The following is a 20307-nucleotide window of genomic DNA, read 5'->3' on the forward strand; positions in this document are numbered from 1 at the left end:
AGAAATGACGATTAAAAAGTAATAATTCATTCAATAACATAAAATCTTAAATTTGCACCCAACATCTCTGAGTATTTCTATACTAATTAGAGTATCACGCCTTTAGCTTAGCAACATGCAAATGTTAAACAATTTAAATCAATTGCAAAATCGAGTCTGTTTGTGTTGCTGCCTATATAGTGAGTTCAAAATGAGCCACTTATTAGGTTCCATGACACTGCCTTTGTAGACAGTGCTGTAGCTCACTAGGTTTTGGATCAGAGCTAATATCTGTCACGGTCTTGCCTTACATTTGAGCTCTGGGTACTTCAGACTCTGCGGGTGAGGGAAGAAGAGTTTTTGTTGGGATCGTAAACAGTGAAGTGAGTTTTTGAGTCAGCCCACATGTGGAGATGATGGACAGGCGGCCTCAGCTGCTGACCAGCATGGTTCCCATGCCGATAACATCATATTATTTGTCCAACCCGTCTGCATCTGAGGAAAGGTATCAAAGCAAGCACTCATGATGCCCGTGTTTATTCTTTTAAGCTCTTTTTGCAAGTGGGTTTTGAATGTTGGCTGTCCAATCAGTTCTTTTTAAAGTATGGCTGAGGTAGTTTCTCAGTTTACAGACATTAATTTTGCACATTTTCTCATCTTTGCACATGCATATCATTATGATGATGGAAGTCAATCAGTTAAAGAGTTTATTGTGGAAAAGAGAGACAACTATACAGTAACTATATAAAGAAAGATATAAGTGAGTTCATATACAAATATATATATATATTGCATATTGATGTATCAACTCATTGAGCACAATCTGATTATATGTTAGATTATATGTTAAGCATATTAGATTGTATTTATTTTTTATTGTTATGAAAGTATTACGTATTAAAGATGTGGGAAAATGTTGCTATGGGACTTTTTAAAAAAAAAGACCAAATCACTGTTGAGGCATATAGTTCATTTAGCTTCGTAATTCGGTAGGCATTTTCAATGTATTTTCATGTATTTGGTCATGTGGATTTGCACAGAGGTATTGTAACGATTCCTACAAGGAAATGTGTTGAGGTTAAAGGCCTTGATCAATATTCTGTTTTAATTCTTTATCCTATTTTTATTAATCTCTTTAATTTTTAGGTTTGACTGTTTTTCTTATTTCTCCGGGGGGTTTTTTGTGTGTTTTTTTTGTCATGCTGGGTTTCCACACTGAAAATATAATTGAAAAATAGTTTTCAAGCTTGAAAAATGCTCATTAAAAGATCAAATCGGATGTAATTAATAGAATATTTTCTAGAGTCCTACAAAATATTTCATTAACTTGAAATTGTTTTTTGCGAGTGCAATAAAATGATTTTAAAAATCCATATCCAATAATCACAAATGACTTGAAAAGCCATGGAACAAAGAGTTGTGGAAATCCGTTTCTTTTGTTTTTTCTTTCTTTCTTTCTCTCCTTAATATTTCTTTTTTCTTGCATCTATAATTTTCCTTCCTTCGTTCTTTCTGTTTTTCTAGCGATCATGTAGACTCCTGGCAGGCCTTAAATCGGGACGCATGTGAAGTGATGGATTATGCTTTATTTCTTCCTTATTTATTTTGTGTGCTAATGTCTTGATGGGCATGCTAATAGTCTAAAAATATTGAAAAATACAAACAAGCTTGATAGAATTTAGCCTACTTTGAAAGACTACTATGTAATGGTTTATGAGACTAAAAACCAATGGTCAAAGCACAGAGAAACCATCCTGATCATCATCAAAAGAAAAAAAAGAAATTTTCAGTATTTTGTCATTTATAAACCTGAATAATATTTTTGAAAGTATTTGAAAATCAATATTTATGACTAAAATATATCATATAAAAAGAGTATTAATATGTAAACGGACATTTCTCCATATTTAAATATTCAGTATGTAGTCCACAGTTGACCAGTAAGAGGCAAACATCATTGGTAGACTCCCTTTCCCACTGCAAAGTCCAACTGGGAATTTTTCTTATTTTCTTAATTTCTTTTTTTATGTTCAATTTAGCCGATTTCTTGAACTGTATGCATTCATAAAAGACTAGGTTGAGAATGTGTCATATTTACAGTCATTTGATTAACATGGTGCTACTCAACATGTATGTGTGTGCGTGTGTGTGTGTGTGTGTGTGTGTGTGTGTGTGACTGTCTGAAACCATCAAAACCTTACAGCACTGAACTGAACTTAATCACATTTATAGCAATTACAATGTACAAGTTCTGAGATTAACTGAATGCAACGTGTGTGTGTGTGCGTGCGTGCGTGCGTGCGTGCGTGTGTGTGTGTGTGTGTGTGTGTGTGTGTGCAATAGTATACCTCCCCTTGTCCCTATGCCGGTGCCATAGAGGATGTAATAGGAATGTAAACGAAATCTTACAGAAAGTTCATTTTTCATTTCATGTAAACTACCTGAACGACATTCTCATCTTTTTGTTGAAGATGCTTACACCATCTTTGTGATCCTATCGGGATATGTATATTTCTCTCATTCTGTCTTATTTCTTTCTCTCTTGGTCTCTGCAAACTGCATCCCAGTATTTGATGTTTAATGTCTCTATATTGTTGTGTAAATTAAATAATAAACAATGTGCCGTCAATGATGTCTCTTTTGTGTCAGTGCTGGGTAGAGGTCAATTGTTTTATAATCTGCAATGCAGAATAAATCTAAAAAGAAGAGTTTAATATTACAAATTTATTTGAAGCTATTGGTTTTATCTATCTATGTTTTACTCAATAGATCAATATTCAGATATGGTTGATAATAAGGCTTCAATAAAAATAAAATTGTATAAAATAAAATAGGCCAATTTATAACAAGTAAACAAAACAAAGCTTATATGACTTTCTTGTAGTCATATAAGCTACATTTTTTCCTAGGCTATTCATTAAGAGTATGCTCCCTATAGACATTTGCATATATTACCTAAAAAAAACAAAATGCTTCTTTCTAAACTTTCAAGATTAAATTTAGTACGTAAAGTTTGGGATATTTTACGTAGTGATTTGCTGACTCGAGAACTGCTCGGACCGATTCAGTTCGACTCGTGAACAAATGTTCGGACTGGTTTGTAAACAGGTTGAACGTAAATTAAAAAGATTCGACTCAAAAGAATGATTCATTCACGAATCGGACATCGCTACTTTGCGAATGAATTGAATGTTGCCAATCGGGATATTTTCGCCACTCCTTGTTCGCTAAAAAAAACTGTAACGTTACTCATGTCTCCTGCCTAACAGGTCCGCGGAATTACATTTATTTTTTTTTTGACGTGAATTCATATGTAGCCTACATTGTAAACAGTGTCCACAGCACTGTTTACAAGATATAGGTCTGTAGAGGAAGGAGAAAAGCAAAACTAGTCTAAAACCTGTTTGTCCACTTTTACTAAATAGCCCTCAGTTCCCTTTAAATACAGCAAATAAACCTGATCTTGGGAGTTTTCTCTCAGAAAAAAAGAGACATGGCCCTTTAAATGCTAAACCGAACCCCTTCTAAGCTGAAGTGTGTGACGTTGTTTACCTGTCGGCAGGTGTATTCGGGTGTTAGCCTACTGAGGGAGAGGTTAATGATGCATCTTTTCAAAGGGAGTTTTAACATTTTTACAGAGACAGAAGTTGGATTATAGTACATTCGTAATAGATACCTATTGGATTTACAGTTTTGAAATCTGCTGGACCTATTTTATCAGTGCTTCGCGAGACTGATTTGCATAAATCGCTGAAAGGTTTTGGCACAACATACGGGAATTCTCGAACAGGTGCTTGTAGGAGAAGTACAGTAGCTAAAAAAGTGTCCATCTGGATGAGATGCGATGGGAAAAGCGTCGACATGACAGAGAATCGTGTTTCATGACCTCACTTCATCATCCGATGTTATAGTAAGAATTTATTTAGTTATTCTCACATACTCAGAAATTTCATAATAAATTAATTAAATGCTTTTTGATATACTTCTGTCCCTCAGAAATATGATTGTGACATAATTAATACAGCACTTAAAAAATACAGTACAGTAAAGGTATCAAGTAGTCATATAATGCTACTGAATGATTATCTTATCTATATACCATGGTATTTGCTTAGTAATGTCAGCAAATAATATAATGATATTACCATGGTATTTGTCCAAGAAATTAAGGTGTAACCATTGTTCTTGTCCAAATATGGTATTGTCATGGTATGTGTGGTATAACCATGGTGTATGTCCAAAAACATGGTTTAACAATGTTAAATGTCCCCCAAAAAAATCCTATTATCATGGCACTATGTTTAACAGCTATGTTAAAACCATAATTTATTTGAAACCATGGTGTATGTCCAAAAACATGGTTTAACAATGTTAAATGTCCCCCAAAAAAAATCCTATTATCATGGCACTATGTTTAACAGCTATGTTAAAACCATAATTTATTTGATTTGATTTTATAATCACAAGAAAATATGGTGTAACCATTGTTCATGTACAAAAACAGTATTATCGTAGTATATGTCCAGAAACATATTGTAACCATGGTGTATGTCCAAAAATAGGGGAATACCATGGTACTGTGTCCAAAAACATGGTACCATATTAAAAACATAACCATATTAAATGTCCAAATATCTTTATATGTGTCCAGAAATATGGTTTATGTCCAAAAAATAACCAGAAAAACATGGTAATTTCATAACATAATTTCCAACACATATATTAAAACCATCATACTTTTATGTAAATATTGATTTATTACTTTTAGGTTTACCTTTTTGTTAACATAAAAGTTTTAATTACACTTTTCAGTGCCTACTATTCAGGAAATAAGTAGACTTTTCAAACAGGATGGCATTAAAGCGTTCGTCTTCCATGAAGACCCAGCTGGTCAATGCCATCCAGCTTCAGGAAGTGGAGCTGGAGGAGGAGATCAACACCAGTAGCAGTAATAACACTCCTGCCGAAGCTGCTGAGGCCAAAGGTGAAGAACATACCAACAAAACAACTAACACAAAGCACTTGTGTTTATACTACTCTACTTGTGAGCAGCCAAGTAGCATTCAATCATCTCAAGCTATTTTTGACCTCTGTAGCCCAAACAGAACCAAAATGCTACACCATGGAGGAGGCTGTGGAGAGCATCGGCTTTGGACGCTTCCATATATTGCTTTTTGTCATCATGGGTAGTGCCAATGTAAGAAAACTGCATCTCTGTGCATTTAACTTCGTTATTTTAATATAACATCAAGCTAATTTAACTTCAAGTTAATTTTTAACCAGCATACTGCGTTTTTACTGTTTACACATTTCATTGCTGATGTGCTGTGTGTGTAGATAGTGGAGGCAATGGAGATCATGTTGTTGGCTGTGGTTTCTCCTGAGATCCGCTGCGAATGGCATCTAGAGGATTGGCAGGTGGCCCTCGTCTCCACGGTGAGGAGCTCGTCCAATCAGAGCCCTTTATTTTGTTTTCGCTCTAAAGTTTGACAGGAATGGAATGTTGTAGTGCGAGATGCGCACATGTGACCGTCTGACCAGTTTGGTTGATCTTTTGTATCTTTTTGAAGGTGATGTAAGGTGTATTTCATGTTAAAAACGTATTTCTGTCCCAGATTTATATGCAAACTGAGAGCAATTGTTGTGTATGCATAAATTTTTTCTATACACTTTTTTTCTATAAAATGTAAAAATAATAATTTACAGCCTTATTTTGTTTGTGTATGCGTATGATTTTAGATGGTGTTCCTCGGTTTCATGGTCTGTGGGGTCCTCTGTGGCTATGTTGCTGACAAATATGGACGTTGGAAGGTCAGGCGATGTTTCATTTGACGCATAAGTGCTGGAGTGTGGATTTTGGGTAAATTGTTGAAATAAATTTGTTTTTGTGCACAGGTGGTGTTTGGAGGCTTTATATGGGCATCATATTTTTCTCTGCTGACTTCATTCTCTCCATCTTATGGCTGGTTCATCTTCCTACGCTGTATGGTGGGCTGCGGTGTCGCGGCAACATCTCAAGGGTGAGATTGCGCAAATATTTTCTCATAATTTCCATATGTACAGACCTGAAAATCTTAGGGAATTTGATTTTTTTCCCTTTTTCAGGCCTGGACAGTTATGGAAACTAATTAAATCTTTGAAGTCATATACATTTATACATGCATATACAGTTTTGGCTTTTTGCTAGACTTGAAAGGCATAGAAATGTTGATGTGTGAGCGAATTGTCCTTTTATTTTAAATTTATTGTAGTGCTGGGCGGTATGACCAAAAATTTATATCACGGTATTTTTCAAAATTATACCTGTTTCACGGTACAAGACGGTATTTTTTTTTTCCATGCATGACCGAGTGTTAACCATATTTTCTACTGATTGAGAGAGGAAATACTGCAGTATATTGACTTAGAATGCCCTATTTTACTGTCATAATGAGTGAATATTGTGTATGAACCGGTATACCGTCCAGCACTAATTAATTGGTTCACAAACTGTTTCACAAATAGATTTGAACGATTCATTAGTGAATCAGTCTGAATCAGGATATTTTTAAAACCTTGATCCAGTAATCAACTGGGAATTTCATGGAAATTCATTGATCACAAACTGTGGCAACCTTGATTTTCTAGTATGCGTAATAACAGTGATTCAAATGCATTGAATTCTTTTTTTAAATTCTTTGTTATTTTCTTTCTAAAGGTTTGTCTTGAAGACTGAATTCATCCCGGCCAAATACAGAGCGTTTCTGCTGCCTCTTGCCTCAGTGAGTGCAAAATGTAAAGTTATGTTTGACCTTCAACTGGGAAACCTTCAATACTGACCTTACCTGTGATTGGTTGACAGATCTTCTGGATGCTGGGATCTATGCTTATTATTATTCTCGGGATGACGGTGGTGCCCACAATGGGTTGGCGCTGGATGATCCGTTTTTCTATCATCCCCAGCATCATTCTCATTGGACTCTTCATGGTGAGTTTTGTCTAAATGGTGCTGAAACATGCTGAGGGAAATGGAAGTAGATGTTTGTCTTTGACTCACTTGCTCACCCTTTTCCTTTTTTAGTTTATTCCTGAGTCTGCACGGTTCCAGGTCTCAGCAGGGAACATACAAGGAGCCATGTCTACACTTAATTGGATCGCTAGGATGAATGGCGCCACCTTACCTGAAGGAGAACTACGGGAACCTGAAGTGGTGAGTATGAGAAGTTCCTTTTTCTTTATCTGTGTCTTTTATGACTCTTAACAGTTTCAGTTAAAGGGATCATATGATGCGATTTCAATTTTTCCTTTCTCTTTGGAGTGTTACAAGCTCTTGGTGCATAAAGAAGATCTGTAAAGTTGCAAAGACTAAAGTCTCAAATCCAAAGAGATATTCTTTATAAAAGTTAAGAGTCAGCCACACCTACCTAAAACGGCTCGTTCTAACACGCACCCACATGTCTACGTCACGATGTGGCAACGCGTAACAAGACAGTATAAGTCATTATAATCAGTAATTATGTCCCCACTGGATGCAACAAATGCCTCGTTTGTAATGGGTTTTATTTTTACTTTAAACCGCATAAACACATTTCATTACACCAAATACACAAAATAATGTTCTTTTTAGCAGCATCATATGACCCCTTTAAGCAATAAGCAAAAGTAAATAAAATATAAATCATTTTATATTACTTAATATCATTTTCAGTAATATATAGATTATGTTATAAGCAGTGTTGGGGGTAACGCATTACAAGTAACGCGAGTTACGTAATCAGATTACTTTTTTCAAGTAACTAGTAAAGTAACGCATTACTTTTTAATTTACAAGAGAATATCTGAGTAACTTTTTCAAATAAGTAACGCAAGTTACTTTGTTTTCCCATTTAGCCTGAGGCTTATTAATTTCACTTTTAGTTTTAATGTATGTTGCTTTACTCCTTCAATGAAAAAACAAAAACAAACAAAAAAAAAAAAATTTGCCAAAAATATAACTTTTTTATTTTAAAAACAAACAAGCAAGCCCTGTCCAGATTTAAAAAGTAATGCAAAAGTAACGCAACGCATTACTTTCCATAAAAAGTAACTAAGTAACGTAATTAGTTACTTTTTTATGGAGTAACACAATGTTGTAATGCATTACTTTTAAAAGTAACTTTCCCCAACACTGATTATAAGGATGCTCTGATAGTAAAAATTTAGGACAAAACCTATGAACCAATAATTAATTATTTTCAAATTATGATAACAACTTGTAAATGACCAATACATTTTTTTTAAATAAATTACAAATTAAAAATTTGAATTTAGGCATCACAGCATAATAATGTATGGAAATTTTGCTCGAGATCACATTTGAACTTTTAACATTTAATGATCACATTTTCAAGACGAGAAGGGTAATTTAAATCTAAAAATACAAAAAATGACCATGCACAATTAAATATACAACATTTACAGATAAATAAAAATATCAGCCAATAACCAATATGGTGCTGATATATTGCACATTATTTTAAAAATATAGACAGACACATATCCTACACACAGATGTACTTCTTTTTGTAATGTGTAATAATGAAGCCTGATTTCAAAATATATAAATGGTTTGAGACAGTAGGTTTGTATTTTTTCAATGGTTATGAAGTATCTGGCAGTGAAAAAAGGCACTCATCTCTCTCATCTAATGATCATCTTTGCATTTATATGAGTGTAAACGCACTTGAGTGCAAGTAACAGGACTGTTTGTATTCAGACAGAAAGAGGAAATGCCGTCACTCTGATCAGCCCGGCTTTTAGAAGAACATCACTTTTGCTGTGGTACTCATGGTAATGTCTAACACACTTCCCTTTGGTTTGTTTGTTTGGTGTTGTGTGTGTGAAATCAGCAAATACACTTGCTTGGTCACTGTGCTAGATGTGTGACGCATTGCATTGTTCATCCACAGGTTTGTGGCCTCCTTCTCCTATTATGGCTCAGTTCTGAGCAGTTCTGAGTTACTGGAGAAGAATCTTCTGTGCATGACGGATGCTGATCCAGAGCACCAGATCAAACACAACCAGGAGGAGGCGCTGTGTTACTGTATCCCATTCAACATGGCTGATTACCAGACTCTCCTCATCAGCTGTTTGGGCGAGGTGGCACGTGAGTGACCTTTGACCTCTCACTCAACCTGGTTTCACACACTCAGCTTAGTTGAATGTTGAAAGTTGATGTATGTTTTTTCCATGTGTTTCCTCTGCAGTCATACCCCTCAATATTGGCTTGTTAAATATATTTGGGCGGAAGCCCAGTATGGCCATACTTCAGGTGCTGTCGGCCATTTTCTTCATGCTTGTTAATATTTGCACAACAATGTGAGTATATTGTTCACTTGTTCTGTAAAATTATTTCAAATGCTTTTCATCGGGGTTATTGTTGTTAACTAAAACTAGAACTATTATTGATAACTAAAACTAGAACCATAAAAAAGCATTTTTGTTATTTAAAATAAACGTTACATTTTATATATATATATATATATATTTGCCAAGGCATCATTTTTTTTTAAATACTAAAATAACCAAAGCTGAAATAAAATTAGTAAAAGCTATACAGATATATAAAGAACAAAAATTAATATAAATGACAAAAGCACAACAAAATGACTAAAATTTCAAATAAAATGAAAACAGAAAATATAAATATAAAATATATATACATATAAATATTTAAAAATAAATACTAGTTCAAAATATTATTAAAAGCTATAATATATTAATGATACTAAAATGACACTGCGCTTCACTAGTCCCCCTTTACATCACAATATTTATTTTATTGCGTTTTTATGTAATTCTGTGTGTACTTAATGTTGAATTATATTTTGTACCTGCTATATATATAAGTGCATACTGCTTTTATTATTGCTGTAGTAATAAATTTTAGTGCCATAAGTGTTTAGATACTATTAGTGTTCATTGTGTTCAATACAAAAACTCAGAGTTGTGTACGTCTAGATGACATTGTGTCTTTAAAAAAATAAAAATTGTTTTACATATTGTATGTATACTATAAACAGTGTACATAAACTATACTGAAGATAAAAAGTAGTATGGTAGTATGCTAGTATGCACAGTCATTTACTCACAATAATGGTGTTCAAACATTTTGTGGCCCTCCTGTGACCAGCTGAAGTGCAGCTGCAGTAGAAAACTGAAAAATGTTTCTCTCCCTCTGCAGGTTTGGTTTCACTGTACTGCTCTTTCTTCTCCGCTCTGTGGTTTCCATGAATTTTAATGTGGTCTATATTTACACAGCAGAGGTGAGACCCGACATACAGTATGAACACTCCACTTACTCTTAGTGGAAGAGTTCACCACAAAATTTAAATTGTCACGATTGGTGTTTGTGTACAGGTTTATCCCACGGCCGTGCGCTCAATTGGAATGGGCTTTTGCACATCCTTCAGTCGAGTTGGAGGAATGATCGCACCTTTTATTGCACAGGTGCTCTATGTGTTTTACTTTGCATGTGTGTGTGTAAATAAAGATCTGTGTTCAAATGTGTGCTTAACACATTTGATTTACACAAAGATAACACCGTGTTTGCGTGTGTCATAGGTGTTGATGTCTAAGTCTGTAATTCTGGCCCTGTCACCGTTCGCCACAGCGTGTGTGATTTGTGCGGTGGGAGTGGCATTTTTGCCCATTGAGACCAGAGGACGTGCATTACTAGTAAGCATCTTCATATTTTCTCCCACATTTCTCAAAACAGACTTTAACTGAGGTCAAATTGAGAGTTTAACAACTTGACATTTTGTTTTGTTCCTCTATTTCAGCAAGATGCCTGAAATACACCTGATGGAAATGAAGGACAATTGCACTTTTATAACAAAACATGATCTCATATTAAAGCTGGAACAATTTTCTATTAATTTTAATGTTGCCTGTGTTGACATATTTCCGATTTTAACAGGAAGTTGGATTGGGACTTCAAAACCACAACTTACTACTTGACAGTTGGTGGCAGGTAGAATTGAGAGGGAAGTCTTATGTTACTGAGCATTTTATTGGGACAAAATTCTATATGCTCTTATGAACAAGATTAGTCATCAATATTTTAAGTCCATTTTTCCATATGTAGGGTGTCTGCTTAAATGTTGTTATCATTTTGGAGTACACTAGCAGAGAGATTCGTTTTGGTCATAATTTTGTCTTTTGTCAAAAATAAATATAATTTAGTAAAAAAAACAAAAAAAAACTTTAATAATGACTTTTTAGATTAAACCAAAAATTCAAACATTTTATATGCTAATAGAAGCATCAGCATATAACAAAACCAAAACTGTCCATGTAAAAACCTAAACTCCTGCAATATCATCGTAGTAAGCTATTGAAATACAATGTTGTGTATTATTCCTGCTTCAGTTATTCATTATCCGTGTATTGTTTACGGAAAGAGCATATTCACATTACGCGTTCTGAGCAAGCACGTAGCCTACGTTAAAGTGCATTCGCGCCATATTTGCCCATACAAGTTGTAAAATTACGTTTATGCGGTGTATATTTCTGGTTTCGTTTGGGTGAGTTAACTAAGCTGCTAGCAGAGTGATTCAGCTCAGGCGGGGCAGTCCTATGTATTTTAATATCGCACGCTGTTTTCCCTTGACGTTTCGTCAACAGTGCTTTAGCCTATGAATTAAAATGTAATTCTCGTCATGTTTAGTTTCGTTAACGACTATTTTCGTGCGTAATTTAGTTTACGGCATGAACGCCGTGTTATTTAAATTGAAGGGCCCTCTTTTCTCGGAGACCAGTGTGACAGGAAACCATTCCCTGTTGTTTCTTCAGGGATGGCCCTCAATTATTCCTCAAACAGACGAACGAGTTTCTGAATGAATGACTGAAATTATGAATTTCTCTTTCATCTAAAATACAATAACAGCCACTTGAGGGAGACATTGCGCTCTTTATGTGTTCGGCAGGGACAGTCAAAAGTGTGGCAGTTTAAGGTAATGTACTCCAGATCTGTGTTTCCTCCACCTCTCTTCTCTTACCCTCCCTCATCTGTGCTGTGTAATCTCTTTAAGAAGTCTCCGTCCCGGGGCAAATAAGATTAGATTTAGGGCTGCTTTCTGTAACACTCCTACAGCAACCACCAGCAGATCCTCTGCAATACTGAATAATGTATTTGTACGATTAACATGCTCTGCCTGCAACATGGGCACCATCTACTACAGGATGTATGTGACATAGAGATGCATGTGTGTGTCCTGAAAGACAATGTTTGTGTTTGTTGTCTGTTTGAAAGCGTGTGTGTAGAGGAGGATTCAGCATGTGCCTGGTAGCTCCTTCCTCTGACCTTGGCTACAGAGAGATGGAGAGAGAAAGAGGACAGAGAGTGTGTGTATGTGTGTGTGTGTGAAGCGGTGGAGCTAATTCCTGCACTGCAGCTGTGTATATGATACCAGAGTTAATGTGGCACCAACAGCTCTAGATCCACTTGGGAACTTGCCAGAGAAAAACAGAGCGAGAGACGAGGAAGGAAAGCATGTCAGCAGCATGTACACACCGCAGAGAAGCAGCACGGTAAATCTCACTTGCATTGAATGTATTTGTGTGTGTGCATGTGTCAGTCTGGTGCAGCAGTGTTGATGCTTTGTGACAGAATCTTAAGGAACATATTAGTTCAGATGCTAGATATGATGTGGAAAGAGGTGAAAAAGCATATGACTGCAGCTGCTGGATGGTCATTCTTGGTGCATGCTTACATGGTAACACGTTGACTCTATATACTCAATGAATGACTGTATAATTTAATTAATATGTGCAAATGCCCATATACAGTAGTTTCACAGTGCAATCAATGTCTGAATGGCTGACTAGAAGAAAAACTGATCGATCCTCTTTCTGCAGCACTTGCCTTGCGTTCTGTAATCCTCTGCTCTCAAACTGCACAACAGTCAATCACTGAGACATTTGAGAGAAGAGAGAGGGGAAAAAAGATATTGATACAGGTCATTTATTTTTATGGTCATGCTTTAGGGTTTTGCCCTCCATTTAGGATCGTGTGTGAATGACCTCCAATAAAACCAGGGGAGTTTTCGTTTTGAGAGTAACTTGTTGTTCTTATTCTTACACTCAGTTTCCATGAACTACTTGTGAGCATTTTCTTTGCTTAAAAGAACAGATCATGCAGAAATTACAATACTTTCATCATTTACTTACCCTCAAACCTGTTTCACTTTCTTTCTTCCGTACAGCACAAAAGGAGATGTTTAGCAGAATTTTCATGCTGTTCTTTTCTGTACAATGTAAATGAATGGTGACCAGGGTCTGTCAAACTACATGAAATACATGACTACTAAATGAAAAATAGTAGGGGTGGGGTAAAAATCGATTCACATATGAATCATTACATTACAGTACATAAAATGTATTAATATTTATTAGGCTACCATTAGGGGTTCCGTATACATGTCATTTCCTTTCCGAACACGGTATTTGGATTCGGGCACATCCCTAAGTGTAAAATATCTTTGATTTATTAGGAAGTAAATAGTTAATAGGACACACTGATTTCTTGAGTGAGGACTACCCATACTATTGACTGGTGCATTTTTGTATGAAAATACTGGTGCGTTTGATGTCCAGTGTGCACAAAAAATTTGATGAAAAATTGTGAATTGAGATTAAAAATCGAGAAATCGTGAATCGATTTTTAATTGAATCATGACCCCAAGAATCGATATGAATCGAATCGTGAGGTACCGAAAGATTCCCACCCCTAAAAAATAGTGCTATAGAAGTAGTCCAAATGTCAAAAATAGCTTTATGTGAGGAACAGACTGAAATTTAATTGAAATTATTTTCTTCTAAACTCTCAAATTTGTACAATTATATTTGTGTGCATATTGAAATGTGGCACAAATGAGGTGTGAGGAAGATTATTTAATGAACATTATGAATGACAAATGTACAGGTTGCTCTGTTCCAAGCAAAAATAGCTATTATGTGGCCTTAGTAAACTTAGAATAAAATAAATTTATGATTCTTTTATGGTGTTTTTTTTTTTGTTGTTATTCTTGGAACGTGACAGCTCCTGGTCACCATTCAATTTTGATAACAGACTTTTCATTTCATCAAGTTAAGAGAAAGATTAGTGTGACAGTCACCTTGTCTCACCCATAATCCCCCTCTTTCTCCCAGTGGGTTGCTTTCCCATAAGTTACAGTAATACCAGACTGACCCTCAAAGGTCTTAAACTTTAGACACTATGTCAGTATCTGCTTTAATTCATTTGAACAATCTAAGCACACTTGCTGTATCATATTCTATCATAAAGACAAGACACAGATGTGCACAGATTACACTGTCATCAATTTTAAAGACAAGTTAGTGCAAGAAGGGGAAGAAATCAGCTATTAAAAGGATTTGGACACCAAAATCAAACTTAAATAGACTGCTTATCATTGCATATAATCATGAGATATCAAATCAGGCATCATCTGCATGCAAGCTCATATAATGAGTCATTCTTATGTGGGCGCTTAGAGGTCAAACTTTTCATCCAGGCTGAACTGCACGGCTGAGTAATAGTGCTGAGTGAATTGAGTCAATGCAGTTACTGTAATCTTTTGTAATGTGCGTAATGAAGTGGTTTACTGTTTGGTGTTTATTGCTGACTCTATGGAGCACTGTAAACCCCACCCCTTTTACTCAACAGCCAATCAGAATGATCATTGGAGTCAGTGCAGGAGCCACAGACCACCCCAAACACATTTTGATTTCCTGTTTATCTGTCTATCTATCTATCTATCTATCTATCTAGCTATCTATCTAGCTATCTATCTAGCTGTCATTTATCTAGATCATATATCATATATACATTTTAGATAATACAATATAATCATAGGTGATGGGATTTATTATTGTTGTTATTTATTTGTTTGTTTGTTTACTCAAAATTTCCTAAAACATTTGAAAACAAAGATTTTGCATTATCAATCGATCAAAGCTTTGAATTTTTTGGAAAGCATCAACTAAATAATCGCTCTGAAGCTTATATTATATCTATATTATATTCACTAATTATTACTAATTGTAACTATATAGTGTATTTATTAATATAGTATAATAAATACTTATTACTAATCATTTATTATACTAAATCACAAATTATTTATTGCACTTATATAATAATTTGTAGGAAAGTCCAAGGCAATTCAATTAATTTAATTTCAATATAAATATATTGTGTCAATGAAATGTCTCTTGTAAAAAAATGTCTTATATTAGCAGTGACACATTGAGTGTCACTGAGTTGAGGAGCTAATGAGAAGACGTGTGTCTGAGTGGAACATGATGTGCAGATGGATAGTGAGAAATAAGAATGTGGCAGAACTTTTGCTGACGCATCTGCCTCACAGCCTGTCTATGCGAATTGCTGTTCCCTATTTCATGTTCATCTCTTCCCCATATGTCCAAAATCACCCTGCAATCTCTGGAAATAATTTCTCTTCCTCAGATGTCCTGTGTCTGGTGCCTTCTGGAGGTGAGCTGACTCCTGTGCGGGTCACTGGGGTCGTGTGAGGAGCAAATATGTGGGACGGCCAGTCTGAGGCGTGTCAGGCGCACACCCTGTTCGATGCCTTCGTGCAGGCCGCCACATGCAGGGAGACCCTCAGGGCCTTCCAGGAGCTGTGTAAAGAGCTGAAGCTGCATCCCGGCGGTCAGCCGCAGTTCTACCACACCCTGAGGAGCAGACTGCACGACTGGAAGGCCAAAGCACTATGGGCCAAACTGGATAAAAGAGCCAGCCAGAGAGAGTACATGAGAGGCCATGCTTGCACCAGCACCACGGTACAAAGAGTCTCCCGCACTGCATTGCAGGAGATAGTTGTCTTTACTAGTGCACTGACAGCGGTTTCACATGCAGGTTTTTGTTGTGTGTTCAGTGTCTGATCATAGGTGCAGGTCCCTGTGGATTGCGGACGGCTATAGAGCTGCGATTTCTGGGCGCCAGGGTGGTTCTGGTGGAAAAGCGAGATGCTTTCTCACGGAACAATGTTCTTCACCTTTGGCCATTCACCATCCAGGACCTCCGTGGTTTGGGGGCCAAAAAGTTCTACGGGAAGTTCTGTGCTGGAGCCATAGACCATATTAGTGAGTGAATGTGAACTTGAGATCAAAACTGAGTTGAATGCACATTTGTGGTTTTATTGTATGGATTTTATCAGTGCAAATTATTCCAAAGGAAAAAAAAACTGCTCCACCTCTGAAACAACTTCCTTTCCAAGTGACATAATTAAGGCCATGCAGGCTACTGGTCAATTCTTTCTTTTCACAATCCAATCAATTCCCAGTGAATCAAGTCCCAACCTACTTTTTCTCATTATTCATCCTTTTTTTTATAGTTTTTTTAAATTTATTTATCAGTATTGGTTAATATTTTATATTTGAATTAGTATGAAATTAGCATTTCCTCTGTTCTTTTTTTACATCTACAATTTACTTTACATTTACATTTACATTTAGTCATTTAGCAGACGCTTTTATCCAAAGCGACTTACGACATTTACCATTTAATATAAAAAATGTAGATTTAAAGTGGATTTATATAATGTATAGTTTATATTTTATGTATTAAGTTAATTTAGTCTGAAGCAATTCTCAAAATGAATATCTATTTTTCATACTGTACATCATCATGTTGTGATGCCTATATTTTTGTAGTATTTAAAATAATTTATTTTTAATTTATTTAGACTAAAGGCCTGGCACTTTCCATCTTTTAATTATTCATGTTACTCATGTATTTCATTCTTTTAGCGAGTTTTATGATTAAAAGTCTGTAAATATAAAATATACTTTGAAAACTAGTTAATACCTTAATATGCAGTTTTGCTTTATCAGTTTGATCTTATTTTAAAGATGTTAAGGTTTTATGTGTATATATATATATATATATATAAAATATTTTTTTTTTTTTCAAAAATTTTTTGGTAGTGCTTTCTGAAAACATTAGTGACAGATTGTCATTTGTTGGCTCTGATTGTGTTGATTTCTAGTCTTTTTCTCATTATTTATCTGGTTTTATCCGTAAATGTTACATTACGAGAGTAAAATGGATTTAAATGGCATCTAATGCTTATTAAGACCATTTAATTCCCATTTTCATGTTAATTTGATTTTATCAACATCTATGTATGTGCAGGTATTCGTCGGCTGCAGCTGATGCTTTTGAAGGTGGCCTTGTTATTGGGTGTTGAGGTTCATGTGAATGTGGAGTTCAAACATCTAGTGGAACCTCCAGAGGACCAGGAGAAGCGTAAGACTGTAATCAAATACAATTTCACCCTAAGTTTACCTGCAAAATTAATTGTCAATTTTTACGTTTGTCCTGTTCAGGTGTTGGTTGGCGAGCAGAGGTCCATCCCAACTCTCATCCAGTCAGTCAGCTGGAGTTTGATGTGGTTATTGGGGCAGACGGTAGAAGAAACACTTTACCAGGTATCTGCAAAAACACATGGTCTCGAGCCTGTTGTGATCACAGATTATCCAATCAGAAATGCAACAAACAAATGTCTTGATAACAGTGTCTTCCCGGTTTCACACCATTTCGTAACTTTAGTTCCCCAGTTTCCTGCTGATGTACAATGGCCTTGCTTTTTTTCTCTCTCACACATTTGCCAAAACCCAAAAGCGTGTTGTGCACAATTTGTTCTGTAATTAGTTTTTCATTGAGGAAATGATGCCACTCATATTTTGGTTAATTAATGGCACGAGCTAAAAAACCCTTCTGCTTTAGACTTAAGAAGTGTAATAGATTTAGTACAAAAAACTAGAGAAAAGTACAAATAGAACTTGAAAGTAGGGCTGCACGATAAATCGCATGCGATATTTAATGCGCATCTTGTCAGTAAAGCCATTCTGTAATCAGCGGTAAATCTCCATCACGTGCGGGCTTTCACATGGAGCAGCATTAACTACACAGAGCCGCTGTTCACCGACAAGCTGCGCAAAACATGCGCAAAATATGATCGTGGTTTTGCGCAGCTTGTCGGTGAACAACGGCTCTGTGTAGTTAATGCTGCTCCATGTGAAAGCCCGCAGGTGATGGAGATTTACCGCTGATTAAAGAACCGACTTTACTGACAAGATGCCCGTTAAATATCGCATGCGATTTATCGTGCAGCCCTACTTGAAAGCTTAGCTACACTATTGAATGAGATAATATATGATTTTGTGATTTATCAGCCAGATAACGGCATCCAGAAATAATATTAAGGAATATGTTAGGGAATATATATAGTGTAATACTAGAGTGAAAAGCTATTTTATATTCAATGTCTCTTTTTATAATGACTGTGAAAATATAATAATATAATATAAAGACACATATAGTTACTGAAGTACTGAAATACTGAAGTAAAAAAATGTAATGTTGAGGAACATCAAATGCTTGAAAAGTGACTAGCTTTGGCAAGAAGTGTATCACATGCTCCCAGATTTTCGCAGTCATCTATAACAGACAGTTCCCCTATTCTAATTTTACCCTGTTTTGGACGTCACTAATTCATTTTCTGGGTTTCAAAGCCTCTGTTTGATGGTTTTATTCGTCTGGGTCTGTTAGGGTTTCGCAGGAAGGAGTTTCGGGGGAAACTGGCCATTGCCATCACGGCGAATTTCATCAATCGCAACACCACTGCTGAAGCTAAAGTGGAGGAGATCAGCGGTGTCGCCTTCATCTTCAATCAGAGGTTTTTCCAGGATCTCCGGCAGGCTACCGGTACTGAGTTATGTCATTATACAGTATCTTACTACACTAGATACCAAAACCTCACGTATTGCACTCAAATGTATTTGAAGCAACTAACATAAATGTTTACATACAGCAGTTAAGCTTCTTTGTCTTCTCAAATATGAACGAGTTTATCATGTTTAAGATGATGAAAACAATAATGATTATCAGTCAACATCTTTTCTGTGCAGGAGTTGATCTGGAGAATATAGTATATTACAAAGACGACACCCACTACTTTGTAATGACCGCCAAAAAGCAAAGTCTTCTGGACAAAGGAGTCATTCTGCGCGTGAGTCCAATATTATGTGCATTCATCCGCATATCGTACGCATTGATATGTGATTGACTGTTCTCTTGTGTTTGTTTTGCAGGATTATGCTGACACTGAGATGCTGCTGTCCAGGGATAACGTGGACCAGAATGCACTGCTCTCGTATGCTCATGAAGCAGCTGATTTCTCCACCAATCATCAGCTCCCTACGCTGGACTTTGCCATCAACCACTATGGGCAGCCAGATGTGGCCATGTTTGACTTTACCTGCATGTATGCCTCTGAGAATGCAGCGATGGTGCGTCAGCGCAGGGGACACCCTCTGCTGGTCGCTCTGGTGGGGGATAGTTTACTAGAGGTGAGAGAACAATGAACAATTAAAAAGTTTCTTTGCCTTATTTCCTAGTAAAAGTCCAAATGACCTTAAAAAACATCAATGAACCTGAGAAGAAATATTGCACAAGATATTAAGGCTTGCTTTTGGTAGGAATGCACAATATTTTGGTATCCTGTGTGTGTGTGTGTGTGTGTGTGTGTGTGTGTGTGTGTCTGTCTGTCTGTCTATCTATCTATCTATCTATCGATCTATCGATCTATCTATTTCTATCTCTATCTATCTCTCTCTGTCTCTATCTATCTCTCTCTATCTATCTATCTATCTATCTATCTATCTATCTCTATATATCTATCTATCTATCTATCTAAATCTATCTATCTATCTATCTAGCTATCTATCTATCTATCTAAATCTATATATCTATATCAAATTGATTAAAGTCACCATGAAATCCATGAAGTCACCATGAAATCAAAATGGAAAATTCTTATTTTTTTAATGGAATACTGTAGTGTTTATTATAAATAATTTATCCGTGCACTTCATTATTTTTTTTTTAATTCATGTGCCCTCGTAATCTTTAATCAAAAACGTTAACCTCCCCTCAAAACGACGACTCTACTCTTCCGGTCACGAGCTAAAAAAGCTGAAGCTGATGCTTCACTCTATAGCACTGACACCAGTCATAAGGGAGTACGTTACCCCTAAACATTGAAAAGATATTAGGATATTACGACAACATTACTCTTAGGACATCGCAAACTAATTTTTTTCATGAATATAACTTAACCTGATGGAGGACGCGCTCAGTCATTCAGGTAGTCTCTCTCTCTCTCTTTCTCTCTCTCTCTCTCTCATGTTTTGTACCGTTGATCGTCGTTGTCATCCTTAATAAATAAAACATTTATTCATGCTTGGGTGTCAGCTGTGAATCCAGTGGAGAGAAATCCCCCA

General features: G+C 36.0%; 2 protein-coding genes across 5 annotated transcripts in view; both read left to right on the plus strand.

Moving 5' to 3' along the window:
* Positions 1-3528: 3528 nt before the first annotated feature.
* Positions 3529-10859, plus strand: svopl (SVOP-like). Of its 2 annotated transcripts, none has more exons than XM_016535406.1 (16): positions 3529-3889; positions 4792-4963; positions 5076-5176; positions 5317-5415; positions 5719-5790; positions 5875-5999; positions 6677-6740; positions 6821-6946; positions 7040-7168; positions 8714-8787; positions 8907-9103; positions 9204-9315; positions 10181-10262; positions 10357-10446; positions 10561-10674; positions 10779-10859. In XM_016535406.1, exons 2-16 carry the CDS (start codon positions 4831-4833, stop codon positions 10788-10790), a joined length of 1530 nt encoding a protein of 509 aa, XP_016390892.1. In that variant the 5' UTR covers positions 3529-3889; positions 4792-4830; the 3' UTR covers positions 10791-10859. The 2 variants fall into 2 exon arrangements, with proteins under 2 accessions (XP_016390892.1, XP_016390893.1); XM_016535407.1 differs by having other exon boundaries at positions 4830-4963.
* Positions 10860-12072: 1213 nt separating this feature from the next.
* Positions 12073-20307, plus strand: part of mical3b (microtubule associated monooxygenase, calponin and LIM domain containing 3b) — a 26915-nt gene continuing 18680 nt past the window's right edge. For all 3 annotated transcript variants that reach the window (XM_016535485.1, XM_016535484.1, XM_016535486.1), the window contains exons 1-8: positions 12073-12528; positions 15467-15801; positions 15897-16104; positions 17156-17269; positions 17350-17451; positions 18575-18730; positions 18934-19034; positions 19117-19374. In XM_016535485.1, coding sequence (XP_016390971.1) covers positions 15541-15801; positions 15897-16104; positions 17156-17269; positions 17350-17451; positions 18575-18730; positions 18934-19034; positions 19117-19374 — 1200 coding nt within the window. In that variant the 5' untranslated portion in view covers positions 12073-12528; positions 15467-15540. The remainder of the gene's footprint in view (positions 12529-15466; positions 15802-15896; positions 16105-17155; positions 17270-17349; positions 17452-18574; positions 18731-18933; positions 19035-19116; positions 19375-20307) is intronic.

The sequence above is a fragment of the Sinocyclocheilus rhinocerous genome, unplaced genomic scaffold, assembly GCF_001515625.1.
Source record: "Sinocyclocheilus rhinocerous isolate Xijiao unplaced genomic scaffold, SAMN03320098_v1.1 scaffold395, whole genome shotgun sequence".
Taxonomy (NCBI): domain Eukaryota; kingdom Metazoa; phylum Chordata; class Actinopteri; order Cypriniformes; family Cyprinidae; genus Sinocyclocheilus; species Sinocyclocheilus rhinocerous.

Coding starts and splice junctions, on each gene's coding strand:
- svopl (XM_016535406.1), top strand. CDS start 4,831: ATGGCATTAAAGCGTTCGTCTTCCATGAAGACCCAGCTGGTCAATGCC. Junction 5,416..5,718: donor AGGTGGCCCTCGTCTCCACG/GTGAGGAGCTCG, acceptor GTATGATTTTAG/ATGGTGTTCCTCGGTTTCAT. Junction 6,741..6,820: donor TTCTGCTGCCTCTTGCCTCA/GTGAGTGCAAAA, acceptor ATTGGTTGACAG/ATCTTCTGGATGCTGGGATC.